The sequence below is a fragment of the Diospyros lotus genome, chromosome 7 (genome assembly GCF_014633365.1).
Source record: "Diospyros lotus cultivar Yz01 chromosome 7, ASM1463336v1, whole genome shotgun sequence".
In the NCBI taxonomy this organism is placed as follows: Eukaryota; Viridiplantae; Streptophyta; class Magnoliopsida; order Ericales; family Ebenaceae; genus Diospyros; species Diospyros lotus.
This window is the reverse complement of record NC_068344.1, coordinates 35,747,973-35,766,684: the sequence shown is the minus strand read 5'-3', so window position 1 is coordinate 35,766,684 and position 18,712 is coordinate 35,747,973. Positions and strand designations below refer to the sequence as shown.

Below are 18,712 nucleotides of genomic sequence, written 5' to 3'. Positions count from 1 at the left end.
AGGAGGGCCTGATTGGCAAGCCAAAAACACCCAATACTCGCCACCAAACATGGAAAATCTGTGAGAAAATCTATAAAAATAGCATATAAGTCTTAAATGCCATTTTAGAGTTGCTAGTAAAGTTTCATAGTTAGAAAGAATCAGGATCACACATTAGGTAAGTAGGTCTCTGTTAGGTTAAAAATAGACCTTGTAAATTTTTGCAAGGTTACAATAAGTTCAATGAAAAGAGAATATGTTTTCACAAAGCTTAGGAATTTTTGTAATTCTCCCTAGCATGAATAATCATATTATAACCTCTTATCAATTGATTAATTGCCAAATGATAATGACAAGTATCATTTTTAAGGAAAATAGCATCAAGTAAACGACAGTGGCATAATTGGTAGTAGCATCATAACGCAAAAGAAGTTAAAATAGGAAGTAGCAAGAGTATATCTCAATCGCATAGTGTTGACCAAACTAAAGTCTCAAGGAATAAACAATAAAAGTAGTATATGAAATTGCATAGACATTTGCAACCCTCTTCCATGCAAGAAATGATACACAACTAAAGCACATGTAAGTTTGGAGTAGAGGTCAAATGGTTAACAAGAACAAAAAGGAACATACTTGGCATAAAAGGCGCAATGGCTGCAAGGTAGACAGAGTGTACCCATCGGGGAGAGGTACTGTGAAATGCAACCTTCCAAAGTTGTACGTGTTTAACCATGAACTTGTAAGATCTCTCCATGTCGTTCAGCGGCCAGCCGGTATACTCCTTCCAAACATCCTTCACAATAACCTAAAAGTTGAATGAAAAAAGTACTATTAGAAAAAATTAAATAAATAAAATGCATTCATCATGCGTTCAATCAGAAAACCACCCAAAATCAGTTTTAAGATGCTAAAATTACATCTACCAATTAATAGTGTAATATGTTCACCTAACATAAGGCTAAACAAAATTTTAAAGTCAAAATGAAGCACTAGAAAACAAAATTATCCAAAGAAAGTGGTAAAAGCAGACAGATTAAAGGGCATCCTGAATCATGCAGCTCCACAGTTTGCCAGGTCAACAGATGATAGTTTTTCTTTTTTTCCTTGATGATAGAGGGTTAATAGGGGGTGACTAAGGTGGCTCTCTCCCAACTCCTATCCTTGACAAGTCTGGAGAAACCTGATGAAGCATAAGCCATACACCTGAATCCAGGTAGGCAACCAGGTGCCCTTTACTGTAATGACGCATGGGCAAAGAACCATTACTGCAAATAGCCAACAAATGCATGCCGAATCCTCCTGAAAGGAAAATGTTCTTATGGATTATACCTATTCTACCCAGCTACCACCCGCATGAGTTTCAATCAACTCTTTATCTATTCAAAAAAAGAAAAGGAAATTGGAAGGTCACAGTGGAATCTATTTCAAAATAACCACTAGCATAGTGAATAGCTTGCAGAGATCAGAAAGAATTTAAAGAGGTAAAGGATCTAACATAGAGAAGAGAACGTGAGGAAGATAAAGGGATGAGAAAGGAAGGTGATTGGGAGACAAATTGTAGAGTAAAAATTTATCTTTGTTTGGTTTTGTAATTATAAAGAGAATCAAAGAAGGTAAACCGGCTTTTATAGTTTGATCAGAAAGGTCGAATGGAAAGCTACTAAAAATAAAAATTTAAGGGATGTCTAGTTAACATTTATATGTCAGTTGTGCCATGTAAATGTCCTCATTTAGTGACCCATGAAGAAATACATTTAACACATCAAACTATGGTAAGTACAGTGTGAATTGTTGTAGCTTTAATAATAGGACTAAAAATTTCATAAAATTCAATCATAGCCTTTTGACTGTAATCTTTAGCAGCAAGATTTTAAGATTGCATTTAGTTGGCAGAGGGACAAGCATAGTTATTAAAGGCGCGCCTAGGCGCAAGGCGCCTTAAGGCGCCAGTTTGGCGCCTCGCCTGGGCTGAGGCGAGGTGGTTTCTGCAAGGCGCTCGCCTTGCAAGGTGAGGCGCTGAGGCGCGCCTCATGAAAACCGCGCCTGCATCCTGCCTGCATCATTTCTTTCTCTCCTCTCCAGCATCCCCTCTTCTCAGTTTCATCATGTATACATCACTACTTATTTACATTTCTTTAGTTTAAGTAAATGTCCACATTTTCTTTTATTTATATTTTACCTTCCATTTACTTTAATACATAAATGTAAATAAGAAAGTACCCCCCATTTGGATTCAATAAAAATATCTAAAAAATCAAAATCCATAACAATAAGAAAATAGAATTTTAATTTTAGTACAAATTCAGGATTTAGCGATTTTACCACCCCCAAAATACATACCTACTATTTCTTGAAAAATTCATTAAAAATTATTTTAACAACAATGAATATTAACTATCAAAATACCGGGAGTTAGTTTTTCAAAATGAAAATATTTTCTTATATGTCTCCTTATAATGCCCTAATCTTCCAGACTTAGAAAAAATGCGCTAATCTTCCAGACCTAGAAAAATAGCATTTTTCAAAATGAAAGCATTTTCTTGATTGAGGACTTGTAGTGTTTATTGATTGTGGAGAATACTAAAGCTATTCCAAAATGTCCTCCATCAATAAAACAAGAGATTGGAGAGTACATGCAAAAGAAGAAAAATAACAGGGAATCAGGGATGAGCAAAATATGGCACCGTAAGATGATTTTCAATTTGGTGAAGGGTATGATGATGATGATGATTAAAACTTCTTTATTGATTGTGGACTTGTAGTGTTTATATGTTTGTTTAGAACTTTGCACGATGGTTGGTACTTGTTTGAGTTTGAGACTTTAAGTTTGAACTTTGATAATATTTCTAGTTTAAAAATTGTATGATGAATGAATTAACTTTGATGTTGTTAGTTTAGAATTTGAAAATAATGAAACATTAATGATATGCATGTGTTATTATTGATAATTTGATAGTTTTTTATGATTTTACAAGATTTTTAGTTTTTTTTCTAAAAGGTACGCCTCGCTTCGAAAAGGCGCGCCTCGCCTCGTGCGACTCGCGCCTCAAGCTCCAGGACCCTTTGCGCCTCGCGCCTTTCAGAACTATGGGGACAAGACAAGGGACCATGTTTGATTGATATGCAATGCATGAATTTCATCACGCATGGCATGCTACCATTCCTCATAAGGACATGCTTGCTGATATGTTGTTGGTTTGGTTTCAAGATAATTAAGAGAACAAATAGGTAAAGGATATTTTGATGCAGTGTTGGCTTCGTGGCATTTAAGAGTAGAGGAGCTTAGAATCATAGGATGTGTTCATTGTAAAGACTTTTTACCATATTTAGGTGGTTGGAAAGTGGATAAATCTACAACTAAATTAAGACTTGGCTGATTAGTGACAAATTCAAGCTGTAAAAATTTTATATACCCTACGCTTGTGATGACTTCATCCACTTAAGGCATATAGTATTGGTATTTTAAGTAATTTGAAAGTTGCCCTCAACCAAGGATTATATCATTTTTTTTATCAATTTTTATTTTTAACTTTAATATTTTGGTCTATGAAATTGAAGGCTGTACAAGAACTGGGTGCAAAATGAATAACCCATCAAGCATTTGATATTCTAATAAAAACTCTAACTACTTCATCATTTTTATCATATTTTCTTCACAATAATTTTGGCAAAAAAATATTTATTATAAAAAGAAATATTTTTTTTAAAAGTATGTGTAGGTTAAATTCGAATATGAATGGAAATCGAGCAGGACAAGAGCAAGCACTACAAGAACATCTAGGACTTCTTTGATTTTGAAGCTCCAAATTTGGCTCCAATATTGTTCTTTGTCATCAACAATCACACTTACATCCTAAACGTGTAATAGTATGGCAACAACAAACTAAGACATAAAGTAATTTATGAGGGCCTATTTCATACTAACAACAAGTGCATTGATAACATTATTATAACAACAAACTACTTAAGAAAGAAGTTTAGTAGGATATACACACAACACTACTATTACTTCACCAGGGTGATTATCAATATCTACGAAGGAAACCAACTTTCATTCTCCACATACTATCCACAACAAAGTAGTAGATAGAGGTGATGAAAACCTCAATAACATAAAACCATGCCCGTCTCCAATGTGGATTTATATACAAAATTCCCGCAATAGCTAGTAAAATAGTTATGTAAGATCCTGCAAAGCTCATATAAAAAGTGTCCACATCAATAAAGTTAGATATCACACTTGCATTATTATTGGCTGATGGAACTGATGGAGGCGAATCTATGCAATTATTTGGTAATGGTTCTCCACAAAGAAATGGATTCTCAATATAGCTACTTGAGTCGAAAGTTCCAAATTGGTTTGTTGCCTGAGGTATCCTTCCACTGAAATTGTTGTAAGACACATTGAACGTCCCCAGTGAGTATAGACTAGTAAGTTGAGAAGGGATATTCCCATCCAAGTTGTTGTGAGAAAGATCCAAGCTCTCTATATTCTGTAACTTGGAAAATGTTGTTGGGATTCCTCCAATCAAGTTGTTGTGGGAGAGGTTCAGTGCTTTGATTTTGCTAAGGCTGCCAATTTCAGGTGGTATGTGGCCAACTAATTTGTTGTTGGAGAGATCAATTGCTGAAAAAAGGGACAGAGGCTCTCCTGTGAAGGGCAAGTCCATTCCTTTGGTTGTGAACTCCACTTGTGATAAGAAAAATGCTTGATTTGCGGACAAGATGTCATCTATGCTGGTAACAAGCATTGAGTAACCACGATGACTATAAATCTTTAGGTTAGGCGTCAAGGGTGCTTCCATAATTTGACTGGTTGAAGGTATGAACGGTTCTAATTCCTTTTCTATATCAAATGGGATATTATTCAAGCAACTAGGAATGTTGCCTGAAAACTTATTGGAAGAAAGATCAATCAAGGTTAATCTAGACAAGTGGCAAATCTGATCTGGGATATTACTTTCAAAGTGGTTATTTTTCAAGATAAGAATGCTTAACCAGGAAAGACTGTCGATCCAATGTGGAATGCTGCCATTAAAATGGTTATTTGAAAGTTCTATCATTTTTATGTTGTTCATTAATTGATGGAACACCTCCGGAAATGGTCCATTTAGCCTATTATTGGACAGTTGAATTTGCTTTAGGTCTTCCACATTGAAGCAAGATGGTATTGTCCCAGTGAAATTGTTGTCAGAAAGATCCAATAGTTGTAGTCCATCAAATTGACAAAACTCAAGAGGAAACACACCTTCAAGATGATTATGAATAAGATTCAACATTTTCAAGCCACTACTGTTGGATAAGTAGTGTGGGATTTCTGTGAACTTATTATCATCCAAATACAACAGCCATAAGTTTGGTAAGTTATTTTGAGGGGGTAGTATAGGGCCTGTCAAGTTGTTGCTTGATAGTTTCAGCACTTCCAAGAAGCTACAACCCATTGCCAAGTGTACAGGAATTTTACTGGATAATTGGTTATTTGACAAGTCTAGAATATATAGAGAGGTCATGTCACCTAATGAAGATGGAATCACGCCTTCAAAGTTATTTCTGGACATGTTTAGCAATTTTAACTTGGGGAAAAAACTACCAATCTTGTATGGGATGACACCATAGAAATTATTGTTGGAGATATCTAATGTTACAAGTTCTGTCATTGGAGACGAGGGCAATTGAAAAGGTTCAAAAATTGAATTCTTTGTCAAGGTAAGTGTTAGTAGTCCAGTATTATTCTCCAACAACCACCTTGGGAATATTCCTCCAAAATCAAATCCAGAGAGCTCAACCATTTCGAGTTGATTTTGATAGTAGAAAAATTTGGGTAGAGAAATGGGAGTGTTTCTCCCATGTTCAGAACTAGAAAGATGGACTTGAAGCAATTGGAAACTTGGGGTTGAGCCAAGAATGTCCTCTTCTTCCAAAAGTATGTTGTTGACACTTTCCAGGACCGTAAGTTTGGAGAGGTTGTAATATGACTTGAATGAGATTGGGACTAGAAATTTGTTATTTGAAAGCCTAAGATATTCTAAGGATATGATATTGGCAAGAGGAGACAATGCAATGTTCCCCTTAAATTGGTTGCCAGAGATATCTAGAAACCTAAGAGATGTCAAGTTTTCCAAGCACCAAGGCAACTGACCCCCTAGTCCATTAGAGCTCAAGTCAATCTCTTGAAGAGTCTTCAATTCACACAACCCTTGGGAAAAAGAAAGTGAGTTAGACAGTTATCAAGAATAACATGTAAACATCTCTCTCTATTTATGTCAGATTACTAATTTGTTAAATAAAAAAAAAAATTATCTTTTGTTTTCTTTACCTTGATGAGAGGGCAAGGTCCCAATAAGTCCTGACCAAGTCAATGACAAAACTTGAAGTGATGTCAGGGCACCAATATTTGAAAGAAAATCATTAGGTAGGGCAGAACCATCCAAGTACAATTCTTCCAAGTGACTCACGTTTTTTAAGTCTGTACAATGAGGAAAACATTGAACAAATGTATAATGAGAATGTGATAAGAAAGATTTATGTTTTAGCTAAAGATCTAAAAATGAGGAAAACACTATTCAAAATTTTTAGTAATTAAAATTTTTGATTATTTTTATTAATATATCAAATGCATGCTCATTTGTATTGATCCCTGTAATTGTGCCAAGCAATTGTTAAGGGATAGTTTAACTCAAGAGATGAATTGGAAATTATTTTTATTATAAGTTCATTAAATAATGAAATTGGGAATAGTATACATTAGGTTTGGAGCATAGCACATTGGAGAATGTAATTGCATTTTCATTATTTTAGCCACATGATATACAATGATAATGATTTTATTGCTAAATTCTAATAGAGAGTTACGTACCTGGAGTAGAAATATTCTCATTCATGTAGTTCCAAGATAAATCCAATATTTTCAACGAAGAAAATCCTTTTAAAGAAGACCATATGATGTTGGTTACGAAATTATAAGATAAATCAAGAACTTCTAGATTCGTCAATTTTGATTCTTGGTTCCGACCTGTTCAATTAATTATCAATTTTGAAATTAAAATACGAAAATAACCTTAAAATCCTCAACTAAGAGGAAAGATGAAAATATAGCTTTGAGCAATACCAATTTCAAATAAACATATGTGTTCTCTAGGTGCACGTGCGTAGGTGGATTCTTTTATATTTTTGAATGATGGCATTGAAAGTGGCACATTCAGAAATTTTGTACAATGGAGGCATAATTTATAAATTTAAAATTATTATGCACAAAAATTAAAATTTGTAAAGCCTCATTTCACAAAAAAATAAATGTATTTCCATGATATATTAATTAAATATAACAAAATATCTCTCTTTGCACAGTACACACATATATATGCACAGTGATACCTAGAAAAAGATCTATATGCCTTACGAAATGGTTATATAGTGAAAAAATAGCTGTTTTATATACATTTTACTCAACATTTTATATTTATTACTCAAAATATTTATCCTACTATATATGTATTACAAACACTTTCATTGATTTCAAAATTAAATTATATTTTATCTCAAAACTCAATGCTATGGCTGAAACTTCAAAATCTCAATAATTAAGCATAAAAGAAAGATAATAAACATATTAATCATAAAATTTTTATTCTTAACTCAATCCACTTGTGAGTTATAATTAACATCGAAAAGTCTCGGGTAAGAGAAAAAACAAAGAAGCATTAAAATACCAATATACAAAGAAGCATTAGAACAAAGAAGCATTAAAGCTTATAACTCTCTTTTTCATTGAAGGAATATTTAATATTGCAAAATAATAATTTAACAAGGATATGATCATAGAATTTAACTTACTTGTCAAATCAACCGATCTACTCAATCTATTATATCTAAGATTTAGAGACTTTAAAGATGAAATTCCACCAATAAATTCTAGAATTTTGGAGTTATTGATCCTGTTATAACTCAAATCAAGAACTTCAAGATTGGTCAATATAGAAAGTTTTTTGAAACCTGTAAAAGAGATAGAATTAGTAAATAGTTTTGTCCAAACTTCAAGGAGTAAGAAATGGAAATGAATAATGAAAAATAAAAAAGATTATTGAATACAAATGTTAACTACAACTCCCCTCAAAAGAACAAAAGAGCATCGAAGTTATTAATTTCCAGTAATAGCAGCCTCATATAAGTAGAAAATCAAAGGCAAAATATATACACACGAAAGCACTCAGCTGAACAAATTAAAGCAACATCAAAGAAGCTGCTGCCCTGCGTTACACAATTTTGAATTTTTGACTTCTTATTTTATGTAAATCCTCTTGGGCAGTGCTTGCGTGCATCACCAGCTCCGTTTTTCAGTTAATTCAGTCCGTTATAAACTAATTTGTCAACTTAATCAAATTTATATGTAATAAGACTGAACTCAACCAAAGTTCTAAAACATCCATTTAACTTGTACGTAGTTGTCAACAACAAAATCATATATTATATATTTTTTAATTTTTTTTTTATAAGTCTAATCTTTGTTTACTTTTGTTTATATCTCATTAAATTTCAACAAGTATTATAGGGATTTTAAATTTTTTCCTAACAATCAATAGGTCAAGGATTGTTATATTAGTACGAATCCATTGGGAATTGGTGCAGTACTTGTAGAGAGTAATGGCATGTTTGATGTTTCTAGTAAAAATGATGTTTCTATATTATTGTTAAAGTCAATAGGTTCCCTAAATTCTGTGGCTGCAATTAGTATTTTGTGTAATAACTAAATTAGAGCTCATGACTCTACTTTTTGTTGAAAGGATATCTAATATTGCAAAAAATTTGCTTTAAGTAGGATTTGATCATAGAAATAAACTTACTCGTCAAATGAACCAAGCTTCCCAATCTATTATTTCCAAGATATAGAGACTTTAAAGATGGAATTCCACCAATAAATTCTAGAATTCTGGAATTATTGATCTGGTTTGAACTCAAATTAAGAACTTCAAGATTGGTTAACGTAGAAAGCTTTTCAAAACCTGTAAAAGAGATAGAATTAGCAAATAGTCTTGTGTAAACTTCAAAAAATAAGAACTGAATAATAAAAGAGATTATTGAATACAAATGTTAATTATAACTCTCAAAAAAGCAAAAGAGTACCGAAGTTATTAGTTTCCAACAACAACAGCCTCATACAAGCAGAAAATCAAAGACAAAATATAAGCAGTCAGCTGAACAAATTAAAGCAACATCAAAGAAGTTGCTGGCCTGCATTACACAATTTTGAATTTTCGATATCATATTTTATGTAAATCCTCTTGTGCAGTGCTTGCGTGTACAGTAAGCATGCATCACCAGCTCCGTTTCTTAGTTAATTCAATCCTTTATAAACTAATTTGTCAACTTAATCAAATTTATATATAATAAGATTGGATTCAACCAAAGTTCTATATAAAACATCCATTTAATAATCCACCTCAACTTTTTTGACATCTTTAAGTTCTTCAGTTAACTGAAACTTAATGGCTCAATTAATGGTGGCAAGTAAAACTAAACTTTTCTAATACTTTAGATTAATTTTTACATATCAAACTAGATCTTTACACACCATCTCTTATAACAACCATAAAAAAAAAAAAAAACCTCAAATATTCTCAAATCCCCAACAAATTATAGAATAATACTATTATTGGAATTGTCAAAACTCAAATCAAGAATTTCAAGATTTATCAATTCAGAAAGTCTTTCAAAACCTACACAAGAAGTAAAATTAATAAATGCTTTCTTCTTAAATTCAAGATAGAAAAATTAAAAAGAAAAAATCATAAGACACGTATATAAGAGACTTGTGAATCCACAAACCTTCATTCTCAGCCCAACCAACTAATGCATTGTCGCTTAATTCAAGAGTCTTGATCTCTTTAAAGGGAAGAAACAAAGAAGCATTGAAATACCAATCTTTTCTAGATTCCCAATCTCTTGTTCGATTAAGAGAGAGTTGAATGACTCGGCTTGAAGTGTTGCTGCATTCAACCCTTTCCCATTGACAGCAATTGGATGATTTATTATCCACCCAAGAAGGCAAAGAGTTGCCATTGGGGTAGTTGATGGAAGCTTTGAGATGCAGCAGAGCCATCCTCTCTTGCTCCCAACACCCACGACAACACATTTCATTCACCAACACTGACATTACCATCGTCATCATCCACACCCAAAAAGAATGAGGTGTAGTACTTATCATATTTTTCACCGAGATATATATCTCTTTACTTGCTTTTGTTCTCTCTTTTTTCTTGTTTTAAGAATCAAGCTAGCTCTATTTTATATCTCTACTTTAAAGCATTATGAAGTGGTCTTTTCCCTTGATCTAATTATAGAGAGACAAGTGGAGACAAATTGACTTTGACTTGGACTTGTAAGAGAAGACTTGGAAATGGTAGTGAAGACTAGGAAATACAACAGTCTTTACAACTTAGTTCATACGTTGGAATACGTGCAAATAGAAAAACTCATCATGGATCCTAATACAAACTAGACAAGTGGAGACAAATTGACTTGGTCTTGTAAGAGAAGACTTGGAAATGGTGGTGAAGACTTGGAAATATAGCAGTCTTTACAACTTAATTCATACGTTGGAGTACGTGCAAGCAGATAAACTCACCATGGATCCTAATACAAACTAGACAAGTGGAGACAAATTGACTTGGTCTTGTAAGAGAAGACTTGGAAATGGTGGTGAAGACTTGGAAACAGTGAAAGACTTGGAAATATAGGAATCTTTACAACTTAATTCATACGTTGGAGTACATGCAAGCAGATAAACTCATTATGGGTCCCAATATAAACTAATTTAGTTATTGATTAATATGTAATAGCTAATACAATAATGTCTAATAGACTTATGATAGTAATCTATCATTTGGGAGAGATAAGATACAAATCAAAGTATGAGTCCAAATTCATACACCCAAAATAACACCATCTATTTATCAAAACTAACACGGAATATTTTAGTATTTTTCATTGTTGTGACCAAATGACTGCTATTGCTATTCACATATAGTTCTATACCTATTTAATTTGGTCCAAATTAAGGAGGTGCATTTAAGTGGGTGTTTGTGTTTGAATTAATCATTTGATTATACCTAAATACTAGTCATTATACCTAAATTTCTTTTCTCTTTCTTCCTCTATTAATTTGCTGTTATTCATGGACCATCTTGTCAATTAAGAAATGGGGCTTTTGAATTAAATGGCTGAGAAGATGCATCAAGAAAAGAAGAATGAAGGAGGACGGAGAAGGGGCCAGTCTTGTTGGGAGTGGAGATATTTCCTTTGAGTTGATATGAAGAAGAAATTGCATCATATGTACGAACAAAATACTTAAAATCTTTGACACATAAAATGGATGGATGGATGGAATTAAATGCAACTGATACACTCTTATTAAGTTCTAACATCCTGGCAATACAAAAAATCTTTACCTCCACACAATTTGAACTTAGGATAGGCTAATTTCTCAGCTTGTACTCAAAAGAAAAGTCCTTGTATCAATTTTAATACTGCTGCTTATGAAACTACAAGCCTCAACTTAAGAATATACACTAATTTAAAATTGATCAATTTTTAAATTCATGAAATTAAGTGATACATCTAAACCAACAACTTACTAATATACTAATAGTGATACTGTGCTTGCTTGCCAAGGTTTTTTATACCAATATGCTAATAGGGAGCTTCAAACATGTCTAATTAATATTCCTAATCTCTCTTTTATATGTTCCCAATTTCACTGTCAGATATATATCAGAATTAGGCTTGCTTGAACATCTATATTGATAGAATTATTTTTCTTTTTTACTTTTATTTTTTAAAGTAGCAATTGATTCGATACCAAAGAAGCCTAATTTATGGGAAGAAATTAATAAGCCTAATTAAGGGGGGGGGAGGAGAATGCTAACTAAAATGACCCAATAATTTTCTAAACTGTTAATATTAAACCATTTTAATAAAAATTGTATAATGATATCATTATTTAATACAATTAATCGTATCAAGGATCTGGAAGTAATATATATATATATATGTATATGTATATACATACTATATAGCAGGCTGTTTTGACTTGAGGGAGAGATGCATACCAGTCCAAACCAAGTTTCAAAGAGATCCCAAAAATGAAAAATCAATTATAATATCTAACAGCTAAAAACTTTCAGGTTTCAACAGCAGAAGCTCTTCTCAGGCGGCCATGGCAGAATCACTGTTTAAGCCAGTCCATGAACTGCTTCTCAGTAACCATGAGCTGCCGGAGAGATATATCTACAAAGGTGAAGATGGAGCCAATATTGGTGGCGGAGCTGCCTTTCCTTCCCTGGAAGTTCCAGTCGTTGATCTCGGCCTGCTCTCATCTCCATCAGTGACTAGAGAAGAAGAACTCAGAAGGCTTCGATCTGCTCTCAGCTCTTGCGGTTGCTTTCGGTTCAGATTCATCAACAGAACCCATTTTTTCAATCTACAGCGTTGACTGCCTTGAATTCAAATTCAGTTCACTTAATCCCAAAGTATGATAGACAGATATACACTTGTATACTCAATCCAAAACTTCTAACCTATCTTATTCTCTCTGTGAATACAGCAGACTGATTATCAGATTGCAAGGGGACATTAATTAGAGTGAAGAATCTCTTAGGGAGATTGTTAGCTTGGTTGCTTGTGGTTTTAGGAGTTGAGTGAAATTGTATTTTATCACTTTTATAATGCATTTTGTTTCTCTTTCACCAATTAATGTTGTCAATTTGTCGAATCACGTTAAACCTGTCAGCTAATTTTGATCTTGTGTTTGTGCTATAGGATCTAATTCTATGCTTGTTTTATCTCGGACCCAAGTCAATATCACAGCGATACACAAAAAATGGTATTAGAATTAATTATCTAACATGCTTCTAATCAACTTCCATGAACACTTCGTTGTTTCTTCTTCAGTAGATGAAGGAACACAACACCAAGTTCATTAAGGCCAATTTGACTGTAGAACAATTAAGAAAATAAACTCAAGGAAAGAAATCGGAGATGGAATATCAATCAAGATCTTGTGCCTACTGATCAGTTGGTGTTGGGATTAATTTCAGGCAATAAATCATGGATTGAAAGATTAATTCTTGGATGAACTGAGGGAAGTTGCCGAAAACTTCTTTGCACTTCCACTTGAAGAGAAACAGAAGTACTCCAGAAAAGTAGATGATATGGAAGGATATGGCAATGATTCAGTTCTTTCTGATCATCAAACTCTCGATTGAATGGACTGGCTGTATCTAGTTGTAAGCCCAGAAGAGCAAATAAAGCTCAGATTGTGGCCAGAAAACTTTAGGTCAGTTGAATTATCACATTGTTTGATTAAGCATAATAAATCTCTAAAATCTAATATGCCATTTGATGTGTCCAACAAATACCCATCTTTGATTTGTTGTCACTTAGTCTGCCTAAGAAGAAGATGATGAGGAAACACAAATCGGCAAAAACTGCACCTTGGGTAGTTTGATTAGTTGTCACTTAGTCTGCCTAGAAATGATTGGTGAGATAGAATTCATGTTGTCAACTCCATATTGTAGGATAAAGACTTAATTATGTCAAAAATGCAGGGGGAATCTTACATGAATACACAGCAAAGTTGGCAGAGATGAACGGGCTGCTCCTGAAAGCCATGGCTAAGTCACTGGACTTGGATGAGAACACCTAATCCATGATGCAAACAACATAAACAAGTGAAAGTTATACCAGTTGGGATATAAACAATCGAGGAAAGAGAAATATTTCGCAAGCCAATTGTCCAACAGTATCTAAAGACAACAAACTGTTCGAAGAAATTCCCAACAGAAATTAAAGGAATTACCTTATCCATGTTGCAAATAACAAAGGCCAGAGAGGTTGTGCCTGTAAAGAAAATTCCTCGCAAAATCCACAAACCACAGATTAGATTAGAAAAAAATACGAAAAACAGTAAGTTAAAAACAACCAAACCAAACAAGAAACCAAAAGCACAACAGCAAAAGAACTCCCTGTTGTCGCCGGCGATGGAGGAGTTGAAGGTGGGGCTTCAAGGCTCAGATCGATCGGTCCAAGACCCACTAAGCTAAGCCAAGAATCGGTCCCAAGGAAAACCCAAAACCAACCCTCAGATCGATCCCAAATCTGCCCAAATCAGAAGAAAATACCCCAACCCAAATGAATACGAACATCACTCGTTTTTTTCCTCCTCTTCGGTCACTCTCTCACTCTCTCTATTTTCTTTCTCTCGCCCGTTCAAAAAACCACCCCCATAAACACGATATATATCTTGATAACCATCGAAGCATATCACAGAGATAGGCTCCCTAGGATTTCGAAAGAGATGAGATGAGAGTGAAGACAAAGGGGGAGAAACAAACCTGGTTTGAATGGCAACGACCAAGTCTCCAGCAGCATCAAAACAACTGGATCAAATGAGTAATGGACTTGGACTTGCAGAGCTGAGAGATGGGCTTTCTAATGCGCTTGACATAGCAGAATAATAGGCTGTCTAATGGGCTTCAGATGGCACAGCTAAGCAAAATGGGGTTTTGTTCTTGTTTTGAGAAACTGGACCAAATTTATTTTTTTAAAATAATAAAATAAATTTATTTAAGCCATCTTATTGAATTTTTTTATAAGTGAGTTTGAACCTTTAAATCTACCAATTTCAAGTTAAAATCTATAACCCAATCTTATTATATCGCCTTAAACTCGTTGGATATCACATCCCAACAGTGCCCGTGGGTGTTTATCTTTCAGAAAGATTCTTCCACGGGGGCCAAGTCCAATTAGAATCCACTTCACCATAGCTCGTTCCAGTTCCCAGTCCACCCTCGGATTTCTCCAATTCATCGACCCGCAGCCTGGGAACAACTAGCCTAGCGTCTCGATCCCTTTCTGCAACATTCTCCTTCTGTTTGATGCTGCTAGAAACCATGAATTTCATATGTGAACTCGAAGGGAACGCAGGTAAGCAACTGCGTTTGAGCAAAGAGTTGAAATTTGAGCTTTTAGAAGGCGGGTCCTGTGAAAGACAGTAGAAGTTCAGATCAGCTCGGAATATGAATTTGGCCATTCTATTATTACACTGGTTTGCTCAATGGTTGAGTTGAAGAAGAGAAACGAGAAAACTGTCAGTGATCAATTGCGATCGTGTTTGTGTTTGGTTTTGACAGTTTCCGTGCGAGAAAAAAGATGAAGAAGCAACGAGCAGAGACGAGTGAAAAAAATTGAGTCTTTTATGAGATGATGACAATAAAATATTGAAAAAATTCGTTAGAAATAGGGTAAATTATGAAAATAATCTAATTTTTTTTACGAATTTATAATTTGATTCAATTTTTTTTAATCTTGGCAATTATATTCAAATTGACTCAATTAGGTGTAATGTAAATTCGATTTAGAGAGATTGTATTCAAGTTGACTTGGCATGTCATTTGTTATAAAATAATAATATATGTGAGACTTATATATACACATAAATAAAAAATAATAATGACAAAAATGAACTAGTCAGTGACTATGGCAGACAGCATTGATGGTAAAAAGGCGTCGATGGTGACATAAGGTGTGGAGGCCATCGTCGACAGTGGTGGAAGGCAAAAAGGCGAAGGAATCGTCAGTCGGGAAAGATGAATTAGTCAAACAAACGATCAATTGTTGCGACTGAAGAAGAAGACGGATGATTAGAGAGACCATCGATTGGGAAGACTATTACCGAAGGAGATGATGCAAGAAGTGTCATCCATAAGAGAAGATCGACAATCGATCGCGATAATCAAAAAATGCGTGGGAATAGTGGCGATGATTGGAAACGAGAATTGATGCAGCCAACAGTAATTGCGCTGCACAACTTATATTGAATCTTGGTCGACTTAAGATCCTAGACCAAAATTTTGGTTAACTTAAATCGACTTAATGCAAGATCAAATACTTACTTACTACCTTACTTTAGTTGATTTAAAATTAAATATCAGTTGACTTAAGTTATTCAGCCATGATTCTCATTTCTTCTTCACATTAAGCTGATTGAAATTTTTTATTTTTATTTTAATAAAATAATGTTTATTATCATCAAAATCATATCATTCTACCTTTGAGCTTAAATAATAAGATATGAACCCCTATTTTTCCATTTTATGCAATTAATATAATTAAGATGAGATTGACAATATAATTAAGCAAGTTGCAAAATAAAAAAGAAAAAGTAAATGCAAGCTTCAAAAAGGACCATAACTCATAGTGATATAATAGATCAATCCTCCTAATGGTTAGTTGCTTTAGAAGCTCAAGTGGTTAAGCTCGATGATTATATCAAACACTTGGCTCCATTTACTTTTCGGGCTTTAAACCATTGTAATTGGCAATTTACACCTCAATCTATCCGGTTTAGATGGTTGATGGCGGATGCCTTCAGTTCTTTTCATCAAATGAATCTATTTTAACATGTGAACGTACAGCATGTTTTAATGTACAATACCCTTTGTTTTATGAGAGTTATCAGAAGATTGTTTTGTAGCATTTACTCTTATGTCATGTTGTGAAGAGACGATTTTTATAATTTTAATTTATAACTTTTTTCATAAGATGATTTAAATCTAATTAAACCAAAATTTATGTACTTAATGAGTTTGGAATGTAACAAACCAATTATTTAAATAATGGGGTGTAACAAACCAAAATTTATGTACTTAATTTTAATTTATGTATTTAAAAGCTTTTTTGAGATGATCAGAGTAAATATTAATTTTTTTTCATAAAATTGATTTATAATAAAATTATTTTTATATTAACTCTAATGGGTAGTTTAACAAGGGTTGGAGTGGAAAAAAAACTTTTACTTGATCAAAGGTTTGAACCATGTCAATAAGTAACGCTCGGGTACCCTTAAGGTTAGCTTAAAAGACAAGCGATAGTCTTCAATTTTATATATCTCTTTCTCATTTTCTTTATTTCCTCACGAAACTTCTCGCCTTCTTTGGCAACAAGGCGGTGGTGCTGGGGTAGTGGGTTTCGTTCTTCTTCCTCCCAAATCATGATCTCAAAGCCCTTTTTTGTCCCAAATCCTGATCTTTATGTATATCAATCATTAGATCTCATAACTAGTTCATGATCTCTAATAGCATCAACTCGACTTCTTCTTGTTTTCTCTCTTTCTTTGACGATGATGACAAAACTATGGGTTTCCTTCCTTTTTCTTCCCGATCATAGTTCCCACATACATCGATCATTAGATCAGGTAAATAATTCATTATGTCTAATAGATCTAACTTGATTTCTTCTTGTTTTCTCTTCTTCTTTGACAGCCATTACGGTGGTCACCAGATGGTTGATTTTTTTTCTTTTTTCTTTCAGATTGTAATTCTCACATATATCGATCATCAAATTAGATAAATAGTTCATTATCTCTAGTAGTAGCAACTTGATTTCGTCTTGTTCTCTCTCCTTTTTTGGCAGCCATGGCGATGGCGACAAGACGATGGATTTCTTTCTTTTTCCTCCCTGATCATAATTTCCACAAATATTAATCATCAGATCTGGTAAATAGTTCATGATCTCTAATAGTAACAACTCAATTCCTTCTTGTTTTCTCTTCTTCTTAGGCAGCCATGGCAGTGGCATTGTGACGGTGAATTTCTTTCCTTTTTCTCCCTGATCATAATTTTCACATATATCAATAATTTGATCAAGTAAATAATTCATTATCTCTAGTAGCACCAACTTGATTTCTTCTTGATCTCTCTTTCTTCTTCTTTGGCAGCCATGGCGGTAGCGTTGCGATGGTGGGTTTCCTTCATTTTCCTATCTGACCATAATTTCCACACATCGATCACCGGATCCTGTAAATAGTTTATTATCTTTGACAACATCAACTTAATTTCTTCTTATTTTTTCTCTTCCTTTAGCAACCATGGCTATGGTGATGGGACTATGGGTTTCTTGCCATTTTCTTCCTAATTATAAAATTCTCACAAATATCGATCATCCATTCAGATGAATAATTCATGATCTATGATCTCAAATAGCACCACTTGATTTCTTCTTGTTTTCAAAAATCAAATTTGTTTTCCAACATACCTCATGTATGTCGATCTACAAATTTTACTATCGTTCACAAATGATTTTTCTTCCACTAATTCATTAGGTTTTTCTAGGTTACAAAATGAATTTAAATGTAGATAATACCTAGTTCATTCAATTGGGAATTTGGTCAGTGTGTAAATAATTTGAGCCATTTGTTCATCATTTGCTACCTTTAAAAGATTCTAAATAACATAGTTACCGCACATGTCCATCTTTGATTTAAGTAAATGGTTCATTATTTCCGACAACACCAACTCGATTTCTTCCTATTTCTGGCAATCTAATTGATTGTTGGATTGCAAGACAAATTTGATTGCCAGAACTAGGAAGAAAACGAGTTGGGTTTGTCGAATATAATGAATTATTCATCTAAATCAATGATTGGCATGTATGGCAACTATATTATTTAGAAGTTTATAAAGGTAACAAATTACTCGAATTATTCACACACTTACCAACCGAGTTCTCTTTCCAATTATGAATTAGGTATTTCGTATTTAAATTTATTTCTTAACCCTCAAAAACTTGATGGAACTGTGGAATAATAAGATTCATTTGTGAATCATAGTAAAATTGGTGGATCATTTTTGTGAACGTGTCTTGCCACACGTTCATCTTTCATATTCTCCGACAAGAGATA

General features: G+C 33.7%; 2 protein-coding genes and 1 long non-coding RNA gene across 4 annotated transcripts in view; all 3 read right to left on the bottom strand.

Annotated features, from left to right (window-relative positions):
- LOC127805903 (receptor-like protein 13) overlaps positions 1-4,204 on the bottom strand; it is a 31,016-nt gene extending 26,812 nt beyond the window's left edge. The window contains exon 1 of the mRNA XM_052342747.1: positions 4,083-4,204. The gene's annotated coding sequence lies outside the window, so the exon portion shown is untranslated. The remainder of the gene's footprint in view (positions 1-4,082) is intronic.
- Positions 1-18,712, bottom strand: part of LOC127805714 (receptor-like protein 56) — a 122,438-nt gene that overhangs the window by 83,559 nt on the left and 20,167 nt on the right. Inside the window, exon 11 of the mRNA XM_052342466.1 lies at positions 4,224-6,078. Coding sequence (XP_052198426.1) covers positions 4,224-6,078 — 1,855 coding nt within the window. The remainder of the gene's footprint in view (positions 1-4,223; positions 6,079-18,712) is intronic.
- LOC127805918 (uncharacterized) lies at positions 8,985-14,399 on the bottom strand. Of its 2 annotated transcripts, none has more exons than XR_008024227.1 (3): positions 13,832-14,399; positions 13,593-13,674; positions 8,985-12,466 (listed from the first exon to the last, which is right to left on the bottom strand). It is a non-coding gene; the product is annotated as an uncharacterized LOC127805918 (long non-coding RNA). The 2 variants fall into 2 exon arrangements; XR_008024226.1 differs by having other exon boundaries at positions 8,985-12,454.